Source organism: Coturnix japonica, chromosome 27, assembly GCF_054131305.1.
Source record: "Coturnix japonica strain WE chromosome 27, WE-NBRP24, whole genome shotgun sequence".
NCBI classification, from domain to species: domain Eukaryota; kingdom Metazoa; phylum Chordata; class Aves; order Galliformes; family Phasianidae; genus Coturnix; species Coturnix japonica.
The window spans coordinates 775,235-797,136 of NC_140689.1; the positions used below are offsets into that span (position 1 = coordinate 775,235).

Sequence of the window (21,902 nt, forward strand, 5' to 3'; positions counted from 1 at the left end):
TCAGCACATCAAGCTCCCTTCCTTCTGGGTTTTGGTCCGGTTTCACACCAGCCAGCCCACTTCCATCTGCCATGGGGCCCAGCACCCAAAGCTTCGTGTTTACCCAGTATCCCTATGTGTAGCTGAGCCTCAGGGAGATTGTGAACCTAAAGTAGTCAGCCAGTGAGAAACCAGGGGAGAAAGAGATCGGCGTTGGGTAACGGGACATAAGAGATGTAACGCTGTTTTCTGTGCTGCTCTCCTGCTTGCAGGACGCCCGCCGCTGCAATTGCCAGTAAAATCTGCTTTATCAAAGGAAATTCTCTGGACGTTTCCAACATCAGGCTGTGGTTTAGGCCCTTGGGCTTGTGCCTGCCTGAAACAGTGTGCATTTCCGAATGGCTCACGGCAGGAAATGAAGGCAAGAGAACACTGAGCTCTTCTGCCAATTTCCAGAACTGGGACGGAGACAGGAAAGCGTGCTCAACCTTGGGTTGTCGGTTGTATCCAGCCATGGCAACCACAGCTGAAGCATCTTCCAGCTTCATTAGGCACTCCTCTGCCTGTTCCTTTTTGTCTCTGTTTGATGCTAAGGCTCCAAGGAATGCAGGCACCCCGTCTGTCAGAGCCCAGGGGTCTCGGAAGGAAGAGTCCCCATTGTCCCTCTACCTCTGCTTCTCTTCAGGGAGGTGACAGTGTCTCACTCCCATTATCAGAGCGAGAGGGAGGTTCTTTTAATATACGTGTACCCGACGGAGAGATGAAGACACAAGGAGTTAAATGTTTTGTTTGCCCGTCCAGTTTATTGCGAATTAAGTTGTTTAGGGAGATGTGGAAGGGAAGACGTGCAATAGAAAAGGTAGGAAATAAAAGCAAACAGTATATAGGAAACGAAAGAGAGATGGTCAGATGGTCACTACCATGGGTTAGGGTTAGGGTTGGGGATGGGGTTGGGGTTAGGGTTGGGGTTAAATTTATGTAGGTCCAGATGTTGGAATTATCTTTGAAATGTCCCTGCCCCGTGCCCCAGGAAGGCAGCACACCTCTCTGCGGGTAGGGTCAGGCTGGCATATAGGGCCTTCTGTTCCTTGCAGAAGGGAGTCACCTACGACAATCACCCTTCTGTCCTTACGTGTAGAAGCAGTCTTGAGGCTTGGGGGCGACTGCTTCGCCTGAGGCAACCTCATGGGTGAACCTGTCTCCACACTCTCACTCGTCCCCCCCTCAAATTCCAGTGCCTCAAACCTGTTTCACAGAGGCACCTGTGGAGCCGGGGATGGTCGGGATGGGGAATGCCCACTCTGCCGAGCAGGTACCTGTTTCCACTCCTCCTCCCTTCTCAAATTGCTGCTGGGGGGAAGAGAGGACAGGGGGCTCGCTGCAGCGCTGTCAGCTGGCTGGTTCCCCTTTGCCACCTGTTTGTAACGATCAGGGGCTGACATGCTCCATTAGTAGCCTCATCCGTGTGCTGAGAACCTGAGGCTGAGAGGGACTGACACCACCAGTCAATCTCCCTCTCACACTCTTTTATAGTCCTCAGCCTCTCCACTTCCTCCTTCAGGTCAACTACGAGGCTGAGCAAGTAGTTCACCTGGTCGCAGCGAACACAATCCCTGCCTCCCTCACCCAGCACTGCAAGGGCCAGGCTGTGGCACTCAGTACAGCCAGAGACCTGCACACCAGCATCTCGGGTTGGGGGCTCAGTCTGAGTCTCCTCAGACTTTTTTGCAGCACCTTCCTATAGGGCATGTGCAGGACCTCAGTCTGGGTCTCTGCAGTCTTCTTGGTTGCTGCCTCCCGTTTCTGAGAGCTTGGGACCCTTGTCTGGGCCTCCTCAGTATTTCTGGCAGCACCTTCCGCCGGGGAGCAACCATGTCAAAGCAGAAGACATAACCAGCACTGAAACAAGAAGTCACGCGGTGTAAGAACCCTGACTCCTCCTGCCCGTCTCTGGTGGGCAGCGACTCGTCGCTCCCTGGGCCCGTTTAAATCTCCCGCCGTTGCCAGGCAACGCCCAGGCCACGTCCTGTCAGTCACGTCAGTCACGTCAGTCACGTAGCCGCTCCCCTGAGAGCTGCCGGGCTTCTCCTCAGCCCGGGGGTTCCTGCTTGAAGGAAACACCCGAAATCCCCCTTGAACCACGCGGTCAGTCGCTGCTGATCGGTCCGGGACGGCTCCGAGTCAGGCGACTTCAGCGATCAAAAGGGATGTGTACCCCATGGTCATGTTTACCCCGTGTTTAGCCATAGGTAGTGATATTTAAGGGAGGAGATAAGAGATATTTAAGGGAGGCTAAAAATTGATATTTAAGGGACAAACTGCCTTCTTTTGGAGATAAATGTGCTATTTAGGGGAGGAATTGTCTAATTCCTTCGGCCGTTGGGCTCCTCAAGCCCCTTCCTCCTTGGCTGCAGCCCAGCAAGCCCCCTTCCTTCTGTGCTCTGCACCAGTCAGCCCACTTCCATTTGCCATGGGGTCTAACAGGCCCCCAACCATCTGGGTTTCAGCACATCAAGCTGCCTTCCTTGTGGTTTTTGGTCCAGTTTCACACCAGCCAGCCCACTTCCATCTGCCATGGGGCCCAGCACCCAAAGCTTCGTGTTTACCCAGTATCCCTATGTGTAGCTGAGCCTCAGGGAGATTGTGAACCTAAAGTAGTCAGCCAGTGAGAAACCAGGGGAGAAAGAGATCGGCGTTGGGTAACGGGGCATAAGAGATGTAACGCTGTTTTCTGTGCTGCTCTCCTGCTTGCAGGACGCCCGCCGCTGTAATTGCCAGTAAAATCTGCTTTATCACAGGAACCGTCCTGATAAATTCTCTGGACGTTTCCAACATCAGGCTGTGGTTTAGGCCCTTGGGCTTGTGCCTGCCTGAAACAACGTGCATTTCCAAATGGCTCACAGCAGGAAATGAAGGCAAGAGAACACTGAGCTCTTCTGCCAATTTCCAGAACTGGGACGGAGACAGGAAAGCATGCTTAGCCTTGGGTTGTCGGTTGTATCCAGCCATGGCAACCACAGCTGAAGCATCTTCCATCTTCATTAGGCACTCCTCTGCCTGTTCCTTTTTGTCTCTGTTTGATGCCAAGGCTCCAAGGGGGTCTCGGAAGGAAGAGTCCCCATTGTCCCTCTACCTCTGCTTCTCTTCAGGGAGGTGACACTGTCTCACTCCCATTACCAGAGCGAGAGGGAGGTTCTTTTAATATACGTGTACCCGACGGAGAGATGAAGACACAAGGAGTTAAATGTTTTGTTTGCCCGTCCAGTTTATTGCCAATTAAGTTGTTTAGGGAGATGTGGAAGGGAAGACGGGCAATAGAAAAGGTAGGAAATAAAAGCAAACAGTATATAGGAAACAAAAGAGAGATGGTCACTGCCATGGGTTAGGGATAGGGTTGGGTTTGGGGTTGGGGTTAAGTTTATGTAGGTCCAGATGTTGATCTTCTGAAGTGATGTGCCATCAGGTGTTGTTGTTTGGCTGATGTAAACAGCAGTTGTCCCAACTTATCAATAAGTCCAACAGAGGTGGAATTCGCTGTCCTTGGAGTGGCAGCTTCTGGTTTGGGGATCTCAGCAGTAAGGGAGGTGCCCACCTGTATCCTGTTTCTCACAGGATACGATGGTATCGTTCCCCAGTTCTCCCATACCGAGCTGGAGTGAGGTTTTGGTCCCAGATCTTCCAGCAGGAAACACTGCTGAGCACTGTCTTCCAAAGGCAAACAGCTCCAAAGAAATGCTTTCCAATGTCAAACTGTCCTCCAAGTGACGGTGATTGCCACAGCCACCTCTCCTGTCCTGGATACGTCAGAGTCTTATGGCAAGAAGTGCCTCCAAAAGCCAACTTGGAGCCAGAACCAAAGAAGGGTTCAGATGGGCACCCAGTAATGGCACAGCTAGGAATGGCAGAGATAGGAATGGCAGAGATAGGAATGGCACAGCTGTTTGGCAGCCTCAGGTGGAGCTGTTCTTCCTTTGGGCACCCCATGCCCTGGTCAGCGTGGACAGGACATCCCCCACCTGGGGAGCCCCGCTTTGCTCTTTGGTGGCTGACTCTGCAGAGATCCGCTCCCCTTGTGCCTCAGTGGCAGCAGACCAAAGGAGCTGTAGGTGCGCTCCTTGGGCAGGCTGGTCTCGGAGCTCGAGGACCATAGGGCTGCCAGTGGTGTCTGTGGCACGGCTGGGGCTCCACTGCGCTTGGCCTTTCTGAGCTTGGCCTGGGGCTTTTTTGGCTCTTCTACTACAGTGGGGACCCTCACAAAGTCCGGGTCTTCTTCTTCTATGGCAACTGGACGTTGCTCTGCCTCTGCTGGTGCTGGTCCCATCTCTGCCTCTTTGCTTTCGGTAGCAGATTGCACTTCATCCTCTTTGGTTTCTGGAGAGCTTTTTGCCTCGGTCTCTAAGCTTTCGGAAGAGCTTTTGACCTCGGCCTCTTTGCTTTTTTTGGAGCGTTTTGCCTTCTTCTTCTTTTTCTTACGCTTCTTCTTGTCAGAAGGCTCCTGCAGTTCCTCTGTCTCCTCACTGCAAAGACACAAGGGGAGGGGTCAGCCTGAGTGGGTGATGGTTTTGGGGCCGTATCCTGCAACCCCGAGCCAGGACCCTTGGCTGCAATGCAGCCTTCCCCATGCACAGCTCTTGGGTTGCACTCCTGAGGGAGCTCTCCTGAGGGCTGAAAAGGGGCCAGCCACGTGAAATGGAGGCTCGCAGCAGCCCCATCCAACCCCTCCTTGTGCTACACTCAGCACCGCTGTGTGGCCCCGAACAGTGACTGTGTGGGGCTGGGGAATGGGCTCTTTAAAGGCCAAGGAAACACCCCGTGCAGACCCCAACCCTGAGCCTGCAGTCTCACCTGTCCTCCTCCTCCTCATCGCTTTCTGCCTCTTTGGGCGGTTCTTCCACCAGAAAGGTGACAGTGATCCAGCTGGGGAGGGGTGGCAATGCTGGAGGTTCCTCTGCAGCTGGGAAGGAGAGATCTGGTCAGAGGAGACTGATCCTGAACCTGCTGCCTGGTGACAGGCAGGGCTGCTCAGGCCTGACCCAAACCACCCAAGATGGCCGCTCTGCCATCTCCACAGACTGTGGGCCCTCTGTGCCTTGTGCCCAGCTCCTCCTCTCCGGGATGCAGCTCTGTGTTGGGAGTGCATGAGTGGCATCAGCTTTGGGAAGGAGGAGCTGGGTGGTGCCTGTGAGGTGACAGCCTCTTTTGGGGGCTCATTTCCTGGGGGGAGGACAAGGCCCAGGAGCCCCCCTTCTCTTGCCATACCCAGGGCTGGGGGCTCTGTGGGAACATCACACCCAGATCCTGGATTTCATCAGGGCAACTTGTGCTCAGGAGGAGAGGCAGTGCCAGGCTGGAGTCAATGGTTATGGCAGTCAGAGCTTTTGGGTGATGGTGGGCTGGGCATTTTCCCATCGCACGTTGGTTGTATGTGGGATGGAGAGGAGCTGGCGGCTGCTTTACCTTTCTTGGCCTGGACAAGAGGTAGCAATGGGACTCGTGGGGGTCTGCAGCGTTGCCCGGGTGGTGGTTTGGGTGCAAACTCCCGACGAAACCTGGACAAAAGGAGGAGACACGAGTGTGACCCAGGGCTCCAGCTGCCCTTTCTGCTCACTGTCATCACCTGCTCACAGGCAGACGGTCACCTTGCCTAAAGGCCGTTCCTCCCCAGTGTCCACAGCCCCAGTACCAAGGGCTGTCCTGGGAAATCACAGAATCAATCACAGAATGACCCAGGTTGGAAGGGACCTCAAGGATCATCATTCAACCCCCTGCCTCGCAGGGCACCAAACATCCACATTCACTAGATCAGGTTGCCCAGAGCCCCGTCCAACCTGGCCTTGAACGCCTCCAAGGACGGGGCATCCACAACCTAAAATGGAGCCACCCAGGCCACAATGGGATGAAAATGTCCCCTAAATCCCTTCATCTCTCCCATCAGATCTATCTGAGGACAAGCTGGAACACGAGAGCTGCCCATTTTCTGCCTCACTCCTCTGAGCTATTTCTGCCTGTGTTCCCATGGCAGGACACTCGTGGTCACAAGGAGCAAATGCTGCTGCAGGAGAGCTGAGCAGCTGCGTCAAGCAGGGGCTGCAGCCACAAATGCACTCACCTGGGAAAGACGACGACTCGGCCAGAGAGTGTCAGGGAGGCAACCGCTGTCACCGGGGACACCACCATGTCCAGCAGCCAGGGCGCCTGCAGGGGAGGAACAGGGAGGATGTGGGACGTCCTGGTCACGGCTGAGGCACTGGAGGCTGCTGGAGGAGCCCAAGGCCGGCAGAGCTGGCAGCACCGCAGCACTTGCATGGCCCGAGCAGCAGGCCAGGTCCTGGAGAGCCACATGCAGGCAGCGCAAGGGCCATGGAGAAACCAAAACCTCACCTTGAAAACAACCTTCTCGAGTTTCACCTTCCCGCAGATCTTCTCAAGGAAGTCATAGTAGAACTTCATTTGGACCCTCGCTCTCTCGATGAGGAGCACTCCGATGTCCTTCAGGACAAAGGCGATGTCCTCCCCCTTCCTCAGGCACTGGGAGACGAGCGTTGTGGTGCCAAATATGCAGGCCTTCCCAGTCTGCCAGCTCACAGATGCGGCCTCGGCCACCTCAGCGTATTTGAGGGTCTCCATTTTATTGAGGCCTGGAAAATCACACCGGAGTGTCAGAGTCCATCACGCGGTGGCTCTTCCAGCGCTGCCTCCCAAGTGCTACTCATTGCAGTCGCCAGCCAGGACAAGACCATGTTCGAATGGGCTCCGTGGAGGGGGAGGTTTGATTTGAGAATGGAGGATGTAGCCCCGTTTGTCCTGTCTGGGCAGCCAGAAAGGGTTGAAGCTCCCTCCTACCTGGCGGGTATTCCTCGTTCATCTGGTCATGGATGCTCGCAAGGTTCTTGGCCAGGTGAAACACAGGCCACTGCATGGTCATGTTTCCTTTCCCAACTCTGATCCGTTCAGAGACAATGCTGAAGGAACCGAAGGTGGGAACTCGGACCCCCTGTGCATGGAAGAGAAGGGAAGGGCCAAAGGGTTAAGGCTGGAAGAAGAGCTGAAGGCTGCCCTGTGCGGGGACTGTCCTTTTGGACTGGGATCAGCCTCAGCACACTACAGCACACAGCACAAGTCATCGCCCGTATGCACGAGGCCCACTGGTATTTTACAGGGATTTTGGGCCAAGTTCCCTGCTTTCTGTGGAGGGGAAGTCACTGCCTTCTGTGGCCAAACGCAAAGGACTCTGCAGCCCTCCAAACAGGCCAGCAGGAAGAAGGCGCCGACCCACCTTGCGTAGCAGGAGCTGCTCTTGTATGTGCGCGGCCACCGCATCCCAGACAGCAAGTCGCTCTGGAGGGCAGAGGAAAAGCAGGTCACACTCTGCATCTGCCGCTTCCCAAGGGCGCTTCTCTCAGCCCGGGACGGAGGTGGCAGATGGAAAGTGTCGGCACCGTCCCCAGCCCTGAGACGATCCCCATGCTGTGTCTGGCCCGCTCAGCACCAGCACTTGGAGGCAGCTCTGCTCCAGTGGTGGCTGCAGACCCATGTACCTTTGGCGGTGACCTCTGGCGTTTTGTAGTCACGCTGTGGAGCAGGGCCATCCTGCCAGAATCTCATCTTGGCCCGCTTCACCGCAGCAGGGCGCTCCGCGTTGGCAACAGCCACGTGGGAACTCATCCCTTCCAGATGCGTCTGCTCTCTGTCAGATGCTCCTTCAGGATGCAGGACCCAGCACTGAGCACTGCATGCAGAACCCTCCCGGGTGGCCGTGTCATAGACGTGGCCACGGCGACGCGGTGACAGCGTGGCCAGTGCTGGCAGCTGCCCATTATGACACGGCACCAGCCCAGCTCTGCCCCGTGCTGGTTGGCACTCCCCATTCCTGGAGCCCTTGTGTGCCAGCAGCACCACACCAGAGGAGGAGGCAGTGGGCCCCGTGGGCAGGCTCGTTCTGAATCACCATTCTGAATCACAGAATCACAGAATCATAGAATTATCAAGGTTGGAAAAGACCTAGAAGATCATCCAGTCCAACCATCACCAATACTTCCCAGTTAAATCATATCCCTAAACACAACAACACATAGGACACATAAAGACCACATAGGACCCCATAAGAACTGTTGGAAGTAACCGCGGGAGACAAGTCTCATGCTATCATGGTCAACAAGCCTCGTTTATTAGGTGTTACAGCATCTCATTTATACAATCAGTAATAAGTTCATGCATATTGCAAAAGTTAAGCTCAGGATTGGCGAATTAGACATTACTTCATCTGACCTCTGTGGTTAGTCTTATGGATACTTTTTCTTTGCAGCTCTGTCTACACCTTGCTACACATCTTGCTTTTCCCTCAGGCCGTCCTTGCCTCTAGATACATATTTCGTCTTTAGCTACATACCCTGTCTTTTCACATCCTGATTTCTTCTCAGCTGCCTAGCCCATGATCGGCCCTAGAATAGACGGTCTTTGTCTTTAATCACGTTCATTCTTTTACAATTTAACTAGTGGAATCTCTTTATGTCCTTTCTCATGAAGCCATTCTGCATAAACACTCTCCACAGAACCTCATGGGTGAACCTGTCTCCACGCTCTCACTCGTCCCCCCCTCAAATTCCAGTGCCTCAAACCTGTTTCACAGAGGCACCTGTGGAGCCGGGGATGGTCGGGATGGGGAATGCCCACTCTGCCGAGCAGGTACCTGTTTCCACTCCTCCTCCCTTCTCAAATTGCTGCTGGGGGGAAGAGAGGACAGGGGGCTCGCTGCAGCGCTGTCAGCTGGCTGGTTCCCCTTTGCCACCTGTTTGTAACGATCAGGGGCTGACATGCTCCATTAGTAGCCTCATCCGTGTGCTGAGAACCTGAGGCTGAGAGGGACTGACACCACCAGTCAATCTCCCTCTCACACTCTTTTATAGTCCTCAGCCTCTCCACTTCCTCCTTCAGGTCAACTACGAGGCTGAGCAAGTAGTTCACCTGGTCGCAGCGAACACAATCCCTGCCTCCCTCACCCAGCACTGCAAGGGCCAGGCTGTGGCACTCAGTACAGCCAGAGACCTGCACACCAGCATCTCGGGTTGGGGGCTCAGTCTGAGTCTCCTCAGACTTTTTTGCAGCACCTTCCTATAGGGCATGTGCAGGACCTCAGTCTGGGTCTCTGCAGTCTTCTTGGTTGCTGCCTCCCGTTTCTGAGAGCTTGGGACCCTTGTCTGGGCCTCCTCAGTATTTCTGGCAGCACCTTCCGCCGGGGAGCAACCATGTCAAAGCAGAAGACATAACCAGCACTGAAACAAGAAGTCACGCGGTGTAAGAACCCTGACTCCTCCTGCCCGTCTCTGGTGGGCAGCGACTCGTCGCTCCCTGGGCCCGTTTAAATCTCCCGCCGTTGCCAGGCAACGCCCAGGCCACGTCCTGTCAGTCACGTCAGTCACGTCAGTCACGTAGCCGCTCCCCTGAGAGCTGCCGGGCTTCTCCTCAGCCCGGGGGTTCCTGCTTGAAGGAAACACCCGAAATCCCCCTTGAACCACGCGGTCAGTCGCTGCTGATCGGTCCGGGACGGCTCCGAGTCAGGCGACTTCAGCGATCAAAACCTCTGCTTCTCTTCAGGGAGGTGACACTGTCTCACTCCCATTATCAGAGCGAGAGGGAGGTTCTTTTAATATACATGTACCCGACAGAGAGATTAAGACACAAGTAGTTAAATGTTTTGTTTGCCCGTCCAGTTTATTGCCAATTAAGTTGTTTAGGGAGATGTGGAAGGGAAGACGGGCAATAGAAAAGGTAGGAAATAAAAGCAAACAGTATATAGGAAACAAAAGAGAGATGGTCACTGCCATGGGTTAGGGTTAGGGTTGGGTTTGGGGTTGGGGTTAAGTTTATGTAGGTCCAGATGTTGATCTTCTGAAGTGATGTGCCATCAGGTGTTGTTGTTTGGCTGATGAAAAGAGCAGTTGTCCTAACTTATCAATAAGTCCAACAGAGGTGGAGTTTGCTCTCCTTGGAGTGGCAGCTTCTGGTTTGGGGATCTCAGCAGTAAGGGAGGTGCCCACCTGTATCCTGTTTCTCACAGGATACCATGGTATCGTTCCCCAGTTCTCCCATACCAAGCTGGAGTGAGGTTTTGGTCCCAGATCTTCCAGCAGGAAGCACTTCTGAGCACTGTCTTACAAAGGCAAACAGCTCCACAGAAATGCTTTCCAGTGTCAAACTGTCCTCCAAGTGACGGTGATTGCCACAGCCACCTCTGCTGTCCTGGGTAAGTCAGAGTCTTATGGCAAGAAGTGCCTCCAAAAGCCAACTTGGAGCCAGAACCAAAGAAGGGTTCAGATGGGCACCCAGGAATGGCACAGCTAGGAATGGCAGAGATAGGAATGGCAGAGATAGGAATGGCACAGCTGTTTGGCAGCCTCAGGTGGAGCTGTGCTTCTTTTGGGCACCCCATGCCCTGGTCAGCGTGGACAGGACATCCCCCACCTGGGGAGCCCCGCTTTGCTCTTTGGTGGCTGACTCTGCAGAGATCCGCTCCCCTTGTGCCTCAGTGGCAGCAGACCAAAGGAGCTGTAGGTGCGCTCCTTGGGCAGGCTGGTCTCGGAGCTCGAGGACCATAGGGCTGCCAGTGGTGTCTGTGGCACGGCTGGGGCTCCACTGCGCTTGGCCTTTCTGAGCTTGGCCTGGGGCTTTTTTGGCTCTTCTACTACAGTGGGGACCCTCACAAAGTCCGGGTCTTCTTCTTCTATGGCAATTGGAGGTTGCTCTGCCTCTGCTGGTGCTGGTCCCATCTCTGCCTCTTTGCTTTCGGTAGCAGATTGCACTTCATCCTCTTTGGTTTCTGGAGAGCTTTTTGCCTCGGTCTCTAAGCTTTCGGAAGAGCTTTTGACCTCGGCCTCTTTGCTTTTTTTGGAGCGTTTTGCCTTCTTCTTCTTTTTCTTACACTTCTTCTTGTCAGAAGGCGCCTCTGTCTCCTCACTGCAAAGACACAAGGGGAGGGGTCAGCCTGAGTGGGTGATGGTTTTGGGGCCGTATCCTGCAACCCCGAGCCAGGACCCTTGGCTGCAATGCAGCCTTCCCCACGCACAGCTCTTGGGTTGCACTGGAGCTCTCCTGAGGGCCAAAGAGGGGCCAGCCACGTGAAATGGGGGCTCTCAGCAGCCCAATCCCACCCCTCCTTGTGCTGCACTCAGCACCGCTGTGTGGCCCCGAACAGTGACTGTGTGGGGCTGGGGAATGAGCTCTTTAAAGGCCAAGGAAACACCCCGTGCAGACCCCAACCCTGAGCCTGCAGTCTCACCTGTCCTCCTCCTCCTCATCGCTTTCTGCCTCTTTGGGCGGTTCTTCCACCAGAAAGGTGACAGTGATCCAGCTGGGGAGGGGTGGCAATGCTGGAGGTTCCTCTGCAGCTGGGAAGGAGAGATCTGGTCAGAGGAGACTGATCCTGAACCTGCTGCCTGGTGACAGGCAGGGCTGCTCAGGCCTGACCCAAACCACCCAAGATGGCCGCTCTGCCATCTCCACAGACTGTGGGCCCTCTGTGCCTTGTGCCCAGCTCCTCCTCTCCGGGATGCAGCTCTGTGTTGGGAGTGCATGAGTGGCATCAGCTTTGGGAAGGAGGAGCTGGGTGGTGCCTGTGAGGTGACAGCCTCTTTTGGGGGCTCATTTCCTGGGGGGAGGACAAGGCCCAGGAGCCCCCCTTCTCTTGCCATACCCAGGGCTGGGGGCTCTGTGGGAACATCACACCCAGATCCTGGATTTCATCAGGGCAACGTGTGCTCAGGAGGAGAGGCAGTGCCAGGCTGGAGTCAATGGTTATGGCAGTCAGAGCTTTTGGGTGATGGTGGGCTGGGCATTTTCCTATCGCACGTTGGTTGTATGTGGGATGGAGAGGAGCTGGCGGCTGCTTTACCTTTCTTGGCCTGGACAAGAGGTAGCAATGGGACTCGTGGGGGTCTGCAGCGTTGCCCGGGTGGTGGTTTGGGTGCAAACTCCCGACGAAACCTGGACAAAAGGAGGAGACACGAGTGTGACCCAGGGCTCCAGCTGCCCTTTCTGCTCACTGTCATCACCTGCTCACAGGCAGACGGTCACCTTGCCTAAAGGCCGCACCTCCCCAGTGTCCACAGCCCCAGTACCAAGGGCTGTCCTGGGAAATCACAGAATCAATCACAGAATGACCCAGGTTGGAAGGGACCTAAAAGATCATGTAGTTCCAACCCCCCATAGAACACATTAACCCCATAGAGACCCCATATCCACCCCATAACCCCATAGAGACCCCATAACCACATAGAGACCCCATAGAGACCCATTGAGACCCCATAGATCTCCAAAGAGACCCCATAGATCAGGTTGCCCAGGGCCCTGTCCAACCTGGCCTTGAACGCCTCCAAGGACGGGGCATCCACAACCTAAAATGGAGCCACCCAGGCCACAATGGGATGAAAACGTCCCCTAAATCCCTTCATCTCTCCCATCAGATCTATTTGAGGACAAGCTGGAACACAAGAGCTGCCCATTTTCTGCCTCGCTCCTCTGAGCTATTTCTGCCTGTGTTCCCATGGCAGGACACTCGTGGTCACAAGGAGCAAATGCTGCTGCAGGAGAGCTGAGCAGCTGCGTCAAGCAGGGGCTGCAGCCACAAATGCACTCACCTGGGAAAGACGACGACTCGGCCAGAGAGTGTCAGGGAGGCAACCGCTGTCACCGGGGACACCACCATGTCCAGCAGCCAGGGCGCCTGCAGGGGAGGAACAGGGAGGATGTGGGACGTCCTGGTCACGGCTGAGGCACTGGAGGCTGCTGGAGGAGCCCAAGGCCGGCAGAGCTGGCAGCACCGCAGCACTTGCATTGCCCGAGCAGCAGGCCAGGTCCTGGAGAGCCACATGCAGGCAGCGCAAGGGCCATGGAGAAACCAAAACCTTACCTTGAAAACAACCTTCTCGAGTTTCTCTTTCCCGCAGATCTTCTCAAGGAAGTCATAGTAGAACTTCATTTGGACCCTCGCTCTCTCGATGAGGAGCACTCCGATGTCCTTCAGGAAAAAGGCGATGTCCTCCCCCTTCCTCAGGCACTGGGAGACGAGTGTTGTGATGCCAAATATGCAGGCCTTCCCAGTCTGCCAGCTCACAGATGCGGCCTCAGCCACATCAGCGTATTTGAGGGTCTCCATTTTATTGAGGCCTGGAAAATCACACCAGAGTGTCAGAGTCCATCACACAGTGGCTCTTCCAGCACTGCCACCCAACTGCTACTCATTGCAGTCGCCAGCCAGGACAAGACCATGTTGGGACGGGCTCCGTGGAGGGGGAGGTTTGATTTCAGAATGGAGGCTGTAGCCCCGTTTGTCCTGTCTGGGCAGCCAGAAAGGGTTGAAGCCCCCTCCTACCTGGCGGGTATTCCTCGTTCATCTGGTCATGGATGCTCGCAAGGTTCTTGGCCAGGTGAAACACAGGCCACTGCATGGTCATGTTTCCTTTCCCAACTCTGATCCGTTCAGAGACAATGCTGAAGGAACCGAAGGTGGGAACTCGGACTCCCTGTGCATGGAAGAGAAGGGAAGGGCCAAAGGGTTAAGGCTGGAGGAAGAGCTGAATGCTGCCCTGTGCGGGGACTGTCCTTTTGGACTGGGATCAACCTCAGCACACTACAGCACACAGCACAAGTCATAGCCCGTATGCACGAGGCCCACTGGTACTTTACAGGGACTTTGGGGCCAAGTTCCCTGCTTTCTGCGGAGGGGAAATCACTGCCTTGTGTGGCCAAACGCAAAGGACTCCGCAGCCCTCCAAACAGGCCAGCAGGAAGAAGGCGCCGACCCACCTTGCGTAGCACTAGCTGCTCTTGTATGTGCGCGGCCACCGCATCCCAGACAGCAAGTCGCTCTGGAGGGCAGAGGAAAAGCAGGTCACACTCTGCATCTGCCGCTTCCCAAGGGCGCTTCTCTCAGCCCGGGAGGGAGGTGGCAGATGGAAAGTGTCGGCACCGTCCTCATTCTGTGTCTGGCCCGCTCAGCGCCAGCACTTGGAGGCAGCTCTGCTCCAGTGGTGGCTGCAGACCCACGTACCTTTGGCGGTGACCTCTGGCGTTTTGTAGTCACGCTGTGGAGCAGGGCCATCCTGCCAGAATCTCATCTTGGCCCGCTTCACCGCAGCAGGGCGCTCCGCGTTGGCAACAGCCACGTGGGAACTCATCCCTTCCAGATGCGTCTGCTCTCTGTCAGATGCTCCTTCAGGATGCAGGACCCAGCACTGGGCACTGCATGTAGAACCCTCCCGGGTGGCCGTGTCATAGACGTGGCCACGGCGACGCGGTGACAGCGTGGCCAGTGCTGGCAGCTGCCCATTATGACACGGCACCAGCCCAGCTCTGCCCCGTGCTGGTTGGCACTCCCCATTCCTGGAGCCCTTGTGTGCCAGCAGCACCACACCAGAGGAGGAGGCAGTGGGCCCCGTGGGCAGGCTTGTTCTGAATCACCATTCTGAATCACAGAATCACAGAATCATAGAATTATCAAGGTTGGAAAAGACCTAGAAGATCATCCAGTCCAACCATCACCAATACTGCCCAGTTAAATCATATCCCTAAACACAACAACACATAGGACACATAAAGACCACATAGGACCCCATAAGAACCCCATAAGGACCGCATAGGACCCCATAATGACCCCATAAAGACCCCATAAAGACCGCATAGGACCCCATTAGTATCCCATATGCACCACAAAGGACCCATAAGGAATCACAGAATCACAGAATGATCAAGGTTGGAAAAGACCTAGAAGATCATCCAGTCCAACCATCACCAATACTTCCCAGTTAAATCATATCCCTCAACACAACATCCAGACGTTTCTTGAACACCCCCATGGTCGGTGATTCCACCACCTCCCTGTTCAGTGCATTCCAGTGCCTGACCACTCTTTTCAAAAAGTAACACTTCCTAATGTCCAGCCTGAATCTGCCCTGCCACAGCTTTGAACCATTCCCTCTAGTTCTATCACAGTCTACATGAGAGAAGAGGCCGACCCCCAGCTCACTACAACCTCCCTTCAGTGAGATGCTGAGCCCACCGGCATCTGAGGCTCTTCCTGTGCTGGCCTGAGCTTCTTGCTCCTACACGTCTGTCATCTGCTGACCGGGAGCTCGGTGGCTGCAGCGCTCACTTACTCCCTTTGGACACCGAGGGCAGGCTGGCCTTGGAGCTCGCTGAAGACCATGGGGTGGGTTTCACTGCCTTGACTCAGCCCAGCTCTGCTGGGTTTGGCGTGATGCTTTTCAGGCAACACCCATGGCCTCGTAGTGATGGCCAGCTGAAGGTCCGAAGAGCAAGAGACGTTGCAAAGGAAACGCAATACCCTGAAAAGCAGTTTGGATGTGGCACTAGTTTGCAGTCACAATACAGATTGGAAGACAAAAACACAAACATGTCTTTTGAGTGGTGAATTGCATTGATTTGACATGGAGGAGTCCAGGCCATCAGCACACTGCTGGGAGCCCGGCTGCTGTTGGCTGGGCATAGGGTAACCAGGGGATACTCACTGGGGTGGGGGCAGCAGACATCCAGAAACTGTGAGCAAGAATTGAGTCTGCAGGTGCTGGAATAACTCCTGAGCAAGCAAAGCTTCATGTTTACCAATGCGTACCCATAGGTAGTGAGGAAGTACCCCAAGTTTACCCATAGGTAGTAAGGGAGGAAATAGATTTTGGGGCTAAAAATTGATATTTAAGGGACAAACTGCCTTCTTTTGGAGATAAATGTGCTATTTAGGGGAGGAATTGTCTAATTCCTTCTGCCGCTGGGCTCCTCAAGCCCCTTCCTCCTTGGCTGCGGCCCAGCAAGCCCCCTTCCTTCTGTGCTCTGCACCAGCCAGCCCACTTCCATTTGCCATAGAGTCCAACAGCCCCACAACCATCTGGGTTTCAGCACATCAAGCTCCCTTCCTTCTGGGTTTTGGTCCGGTTTCACACCAGCCAGCCCACTTCCATCTGCCATGGGGCCCAGCACCCAAAGCTTCGTGTTTACCCAGTATCCCTATGTGTAGCTGAGCCTCAGGGAGATTGTGAACCTAAAGTAGTCAGCCAGTGAGAAACCAGGGGAGAAAGAGATCGGCGTTGGGTAACGGGACATAAGAGATGTAACGCTGTTTTCTGTGCTGCTCTCCTGCTTGCAGGACGCCCGCCGCTGCAATTGCCAGTAAAATCTGCTTTATCAAAGGAAATTCTCTGGACGTTTCCAACATCAGGCTGTGGTTTAGGCCCTTGGGCTTGTGCCTGCCTGAAACAATGTGCATTTCCAAATGGCTCACAGCAGGAAATGAAGGCAAGAGAACACTGAGCTCTTCTGCCAATTTCCAGAACTGGGACGGAGACAGGAAAGCGTGCTTAGCCTTGGGTTGTCGGTTGTATCCAGCCATGGCAACCACAGCTGAAGCATCTTCCAGCTTCATTAGGCACTCCTCTGCCTGTTCCTTTTTGTCTCTGTTTGATGCCAAGGCTCCAAGGAATGCAGGCACCCCGTCTGTCAGAGCCCAGGGGTCTCGGAAGGAAGAGTCCCCATTGTCCCTCTACCTCTGCTTCTCTTCAGGGAGGTGACACTGTCTCACTCCCATTATCAGAGCGAGAGGGAGGTTCTTTTAATATACGTGTACCCGACGGAGAGATTAAGACTCAAGGAGTTGAATGTTTTGTTTGCCCGTCCAGTTTATTGCCAATCAAATTGTTTAGGGAGATGTGGAAAGGAAGACGGGCAATAGAAAAGGTAGGAAATAAAAGCAAACAGTATACAGGAAACGAAAGAGAGATGGTCAGATGGTCACTACCATGGGTTAGGGTTAGGGTTGGGGATGGGGTTGGGGTTAGGGTTGGGGTTAAATTTATGTAGGTCCAGATGTTGATCTTCTGAAGTGATGTGCCATCAGGTGTTGTTGTTTGGCTGATGAAAACAGCAGTTGTCCCAACTTATCAATAAGTCCAAAAGAGGTGGAATTCGCTGTACTTGGAGTGGCAGCTTCTGGTTTGGGGATCTCAGCAGTAAGGGAGGTGCCCACCTGTATCCTGTTTCTCACAGGATACGATGGTATCGTTCCCCAGTTCTCCCATACCGAGCTGGAGTGAGGTTTTGGTCCCAGATCTTCCAGCAGGAAACACTTCTGAGCACTGTCTTCCAAAGGCAAAAAGCGCCAAAGAAATGCTTTCCAGTGTCAAACTGTCCTCCAAGTGACGGTGATTGCCACAGCCACCTCTCCTGTCCTGGGTAACTCAGAGTCTTATGGCAAGAAGTGCCTCCGAAAGCCAACTTGGAGCCAGAACCAAAGAAGGGTTCAGATGGGCACCCAGGAATGGCACAGCTAGGAATGGCACAGCTAGGAATGGCACAGCTAGGAATGGCACAGCTGTTTGGCAGCCTCAGGTGGAGCTGTGCTTCTTTTGGGCACCCCATGCCCTGGTCAGCGTGGACAGGACATCCCCCACCTGGGGAGCCCCGCTTTGCTCTTTGGTGGCTGACTCTGCAGAGATCCGCTCCCCTTGTGCCTCAGTGGCAGCAGACCAAAGGCGCTATAGCTGCGCTCCTTGGGCAGGCTGGTCTCGGAGCTCGAGGACCATAGGGCTGCCAGTGGTGTCTGTGGCACGGCTGGGGCTCCACTGCGCTTGGCCTTTCTGAGCTTGGACTGGGGCTTTTTTGGCTCTTCTACTACAGTGGGGACCCTCACAAAGTCCGGGTCTTCTTCTTCTATGGCAATTGGAGGTTGCTCTGCCTCTGCTGGTGCTGGTCCCATCTCTGCCTCTTTGCTTTCGGTAGCAGATTGCACTTCATCCTCTTTGGTTTCTGGAGAGCTTTTTTCCTCAGTCTCTAAGCTTTCAGAAGAGCTTTTGACCTCGGCCTCTTTGCTTTTTTTGGAGCGTTTTGCCTTCTTCTTCTTTTTCTTATGCTTCTTCTTGTCAGAAGGCTCCTGCAGTTCCTCTGTCTCCTCACTGCAAAGACACAAGGGGAGGGGTCAGCCTGAGTGGGTGATGGTTTTGGGGCCGTATCCTGCAACCCCGAGCCAGGACCCTTGGCTGCAATGCAGCCTTCCCCATGCACAGCTCTTGGGTTGCACTGGAGCTCTCCTGAGGGCTGAAGAGGGGCCAGCCACGTGAAATGGAGGCTCGCAGCAGCCCCATCCCACCCCTCCTTGTGCTACACTCAGCACCGCTGTGTGGCCCCGAACAGTGACTGTGTGGGGCTGGGGAATGGGCTCTTTAAAGGCCAAGGAAACACCCCGTGCAGACCCCAACCCTGAGCCTGCAGTCTCACCTGTCCTCCTCCTCCTCATCGCTTTCTGCCTCTTTGGGCGGTTCTTCCACCAGAAAGGTGACAGTGATCCAGCTGGGGAGGGGTGGCAATGCTGGAGGTTCCTCTGCAGCTGGGAAGGAGAGATCTGGTCAGAGGAGACTGATCCTGAACCTGCTGCCTGGTGACAGGCAGGGCTGCTCAGGCCTGACCCAAACCACCCAAGATGGCCGCTCTGCCATCTCCACAGACTGTGGGCCCTCTGTGCCTTGTGCCCAGCTCCTCCTCTCCGGGATGCAGCTCTGTGTTGGGAGTGCATGAGTGGCATCAGCTTTGGGAAGGAGGAGCTGGGTGGTGCCTGTGAGGTGACAGCCTCTTTTGGGGGCTCATTTCCTGGGGGGAGGACAAGGCCCAGGAGCCCCCCTTCTCTTGCCATACCCAGGGCTGGGGGCTCTGTGGGAACATCACACCCAGATCCTGGATTTCATCAGGGCAACTTGTGCTCAGGAGGAGAGGCAGTGCCAGGCTGGAGTCAATGGTTATGGCAGTCAGAGCTTTTGGGTGATGGTGGGCTGGGCATTTTCCCATCGCACGTTGGTTGTATGTGGGATGGAGAGGAGCTGGCGGCTGCTTTACCTTTCTTGGCCTGGACAAGAGGTAGCAATGGGACTCGTGGGGGTCTGCAGCGTTGCCCGGGTGGTGGTTTGGGTGCAAACTCCCGACGAAACCTGGACAAAAGGAGGAGACATGAGTGTGACCCAGGGCTCCAGCTGCCCTTTCTGCTCACTGTCATCACCTGCTCACAGGCAGACGGTCACCTTGCCTAAAGGCCGTTCCTCCCCAGTGTCCACAGCCCCAGTACCAAGGGCTGTCCTGGGAAATCACAGAATCAATCACAGAATGACCCAGGTTGGAAGGGACCTCAAGGATCATGTTTCAACCCCCTGCCTCGCAGGGCACCAAACATCCACATTCACTAGATCAGGTTGCCCAGAGCCCCGTCCAACCTGGCCTTGAACGCCTCCAAGGACGGGGCATCCACAACCTAAAATGGAGCCACCCAGGCCACAATGGGATGAAAATGTCCCCTAAATCCCTTCATCTCTCCCATCAGATCTATCTGAGGACAAGCTGGAACACGAGAGCTGCCCATTTTCTGCCTCACTCCTCTGAGCTATTTCTGCCTGTGTTCCCATGGCAGGACACTCGTGGTCACAAGGAGCAAATGCTGCTGCAGGAGAGCTGAGCAGCTGCGTCAAGCAGGGGCTGCAGCCACAAATTCACTCACCTGGGAAAGACGACGACTCGGCCAGAGAGTGTCAGGGAGGCAACTGCTGTCACTGGGGACACCACCATGTCCAGCAGCCAGGGCGCCTGCAGGGGAGGAACAGGGAGGATGTGGGACGTCCTGGTCACGGCTGAGGCACTGGAGGCTGCTGGAGGAGCCCAAGGCTGGCAGAGCTGGCAGCACCGCAGCACTTGCATGGCCCGAGCAGCAGGCCAGGTCCTGGAGAGCCACGTGCAGGCAGCGCAAGGGCCGTGGAGAAAGCAAAACCTTACCTTGAAAACAACCTTCTCGAGTTTCACCTTCCCGCAGATCTTCTCAAGGAAGTCATAGTAGAACTTCATTTGGACCCTCGCTCTCTCGATCAGGAGCACTCCGATGTCCTTCAGGAAAAAGGCGATGTCCTCCCCCTTCCTCAGGCACTGGGAGACGAGCGTTGTGGTGCCAAATATGCAGGCCTTCCCAGTCTGCCAGCTCACAGATGCGGCCTCGGCCACCTCAGCGTATTTGAGGGTCTCCATTTTATTGAGGCCTGGAAAATCACACCGGAGTGTCAGAGTCCATCACGCGGTGGCTCTTCCAGCGCTGCCTCCCAAGTGCTACTCATTGCAGTTGCCAGCCAGGACAAGACCATGTTCGAATGGGCTCCGTGGAGGGGGAGGTTTGATTTGAGAATGGAGGATGTAGCCCTGTTTGTCCTGTCTGGGCAGCCAGAAAGGGTTGAAGCTCCCTCCTACCTGGCGGGTATTCCTCGTTCATCTGGTCATGGATGCTCGCAAGGTTCTTAGCCAGGTGAAACACAGGCCACTGCATGGTCATGTTTCCTTTCCCAACTCTGATCCGTTCAGAGACAATGCTGAAGGAACCGAAGGTGGGAACTCGGACTCCCTGTGCATGGAAGAGAAGGGAAGGGCCAAAGGGTTAAGGCTGGAGGAAGAGCTGAAGGCTGCCCTGTGCGGGGACTGTCCTTTTGGACTGGGATCAGCCTCAGCACACTACAGCACACAGCACAAGTCATCGCCCGTATGCACAAGGCCCACTGGTATTTTACAGGGATTTTGGGCCAAGTTCCCTGCTTTCTGTGGAGGGGAAGTCACTGCCTTCTGTGGCCAAACGCAAAGGACTCTGCAGCCCTCCAAACAGGCCAGCAGGAAGAAGGCGCCGACCCACCTTGCGTAGCAGGAGCTGCTCTTGTATGTGCGCGGCCACCGCATCCCAGACAGCAACTCGCTCTGGAGGGCAGAGGAAAAGCAGGTCACACTCTGCATCTGCCGCTTCCCAAGGGCGCTTCGCTCAGCCCGGGACGGAGGTGGCAGATGGAAAGTGTCGGCACCGTCCCCAGCCCTGAGACGATCCCCATGCTGTGTCTGGCCCGCTCAGCGCCAGCACTTGGAGGCAGCTCTGCTCCAGTGGTGGCTGCAGACCCACGTACCTTTGGCGGTGACCTCTGGCGTTTTGTAGTCACGCTGTGGAGCAGGGCCATCCTGCCAGAATCTCATCTTGGCCCGCTTCACCGCAGCAGGGCGCTCCGCGTTGGCAACAGCCACGTGGGAACTCATCCCTTCCAGATGCGTCTGCTCTCTGTCAGATGCTCCTTCAGGATGCAGGACCCAGCACTGAGCACTGCATGCAGAACCCTCCCGGGTGGCCGTGTCATAGACGTGGCCACGGCGACGCGGTGACAGCGTGGCCAGTGCTGGCAGCTGCCCATTATGACACGGCACCAGCCCAGCTCTGCCCCGTGCTGGTTGGCACTCCCCATTCCTGGAGCCCTTGTGTGCCAGCAGCACCACACCAGAGGAGGAGGCAGTGGGCCCCGTGGGCAGGCTCGTTCTGAATCACCATTCTGAATCACAGAATCACAGAATCATAGAATTATCAAGGTTGGAAAAGACCTAGAAGATCATCCAGTCCAACCATCACCAATACTGCCCAGTTAAATCATATCCCTAAACACAACAACACATAGGACACATAAAGACCACATAGGACCCCATAAGAACTGTTGGAAGTAACCGCGGGAGACAAGTCTCATGCTATCATGGTCAACAAGCCTCGTTTATTAGGTGTTACAGCATCTCATTTATACAATTAGTAATAAGTTCATGCATATTGCAAAAGTTAAGCTCAGGATTGGCGAATTAGACATTACTTCATCTGACCTTTGTGGTTAGTCTTATGGATACTTTTTCTTTGCAGCTCTGTCTACACCTTGCTACACATCTTGCTTTTCCCTCAGGCCATCCTTGCCTCTAGATACATATTTCGTCTTTAGCTACATACCCTGTCTTTTCACATCCTGATTTCTTCTCAGCTGCCTAGCCCATGATCGGCCCTAGAATAGACGGTCTTTGTCTTTAATCACGTTCATTCTTTTACAATTTAA

The 21,902-nt window shown here is 54.9% G+C and overlaps 3 protein-coding genes across 3 annotated transcripts; all 3 read right to left on the reverse strand.

The window, feature by feature from the left end:
- Positions 1 to 4,778: 4,778 nt before the first annotated feature.
- On the reverse strand, positions 4,779 to 6,696 carry LOC146756315 (uncharacterized). Its single transcript, XM_085524759.1, has 3 exons — positions 6,089 to 6,696; positions 5,437 to 5,528; positions 4,779 to 4,933 (listed from the first exon to the last, which is right to left on the reverse strand). The coding sequence occupies exons 1-3, from the start codon at positions 6,604 to 6,606 to the stop codon at positions 4,821 to 4,823; spliced, it is 723 nt and encodes a 240-aa protein (XP_085380885.1). The 5' UTR covers positions 6,607 to 6,696; the 3' UTR covers positions 4,779 to 4,820.
- A 3,550-nt stretch (positions 6,697 to 10,246) lies between these two features.
- On the reverse strand, positions 10,247 to 13,148 carry LOC107324545 (uncharacterized). The gene is made up of 4 exons (XM_085524360.1): positions 12,612 to 13,148; positions 11,867 to 11,958; positions 11,255 to 11,363; positions 10,247 to 10,932 (listed from the first exon to the last, which is right to left on the reverse strand). The coding sequence occupies exons 1-4, from the start codon at positions 13,127 to 13,129 to the stop codon at positions 10,416 to 10,418; spliced, it is 1,236 nt and encodes a 411-aa protein (XP_085380486.1). The 5' UTR covers positions 13,130 to 13,148; the 3' UTR covers positions 10,247 to 10,415.
- Positions 13,149 to 16,644: 3,496 nt separating this feature from the next.
- On the reverse strand, positions 16,645 to 21,199 carry LOC146756316 (uncharacterized). Its single transcript, XM_085524361.1, has 8 exons — positions 20,949 to 21,199; positions 20,687 to 20,748; positions 20,228 to 20,404; positions 19,792 to 20,031; positions 19,520 to 19,605; positions 18,868 to 18,959; positions 18,256 to 18,358; positions 16,645 to 17,933 (listed from the first exon to the last, which is right to left on the reverse strand). The coding sequence occupies exons 1-8, from the start codon at positions 21,073 to 21,075 to the stop codon at positions 17,408 to 17,410; spliced, it is 1,413 nt and encodes a 470-aa protein (XP_085380487.1). The 5' UTR covers positions 21,076 to 21,199; the 3' UTR covers positions 16,645 to 17,407.
- Positions 21,200 to 21,902: the final 703 nt, after the last annotated feature.

Coding starts and splice junctions, on each gene's coding strand:
- LOC107324545 (XM_085524360.1), bottom strand. CDS start 13,129: ATGGAGACCCTCAAATACGCTGATGTGGCTGAGGCCGCATCTGTGAGC. Junction 11,959..12,611: donor CGAGTCGTCGTCTTTCCCAG/GTGAGTGCATTT, acceptor CCTTTTGTCCAG/GTTTCGTCGGGAGTTTGCAC. Junction 10,933..11,254: donor GATGAGGAGGAGGAGGACAG/GTGAGACTGCAG, acceptor GTGTCTTTGCAG/TGAGGAGACAGAGGCGCCTT.
- LOC146756316 (XM_085524361.1), bottom strand. CDS start 21,075: ATGAGTTCCCACGTGGCTGTTGCCAACGCGGAGCGCCCTGCTGCGGTG. Junction 20,749..20,948: donor GCCAGAGGTCACCGCCAAAG/GTACGTGGGTCT, acceptor TCTGCCCTCCAG/AGCGAGTTGCTGTCTGGGAT. Junction 17,934..18,255: donor GATGAGGAGGAGGAGGACAG/GTGAGACTGCAG, acceptor GTGTCTTTGCAG/TGAGGAGACAGAGGAACTGC.
- LOC146756315 (XM_085524759.1), bottom strand. CDS start 6,606: ATGGAGACCCTCAAATACGCTGAGGTGGCCGAGGCCGCATCTGTGAGC. Junction 5,529..6,088: donor CGAGTCGTCGTCTTTCCCAG/GTGAGTGCATTT, acceptor CCTTTTGTCCAG/GTTTCGTCGGGAGTTTGCAC. Junction 4,934..5,436: donor TCTTGTCCAGGCCAAGAAAG/GTAAAGCAGCCG, acceptor TCTCCTTCCCAG/CTGCAGAGGAACCTCCAGCA.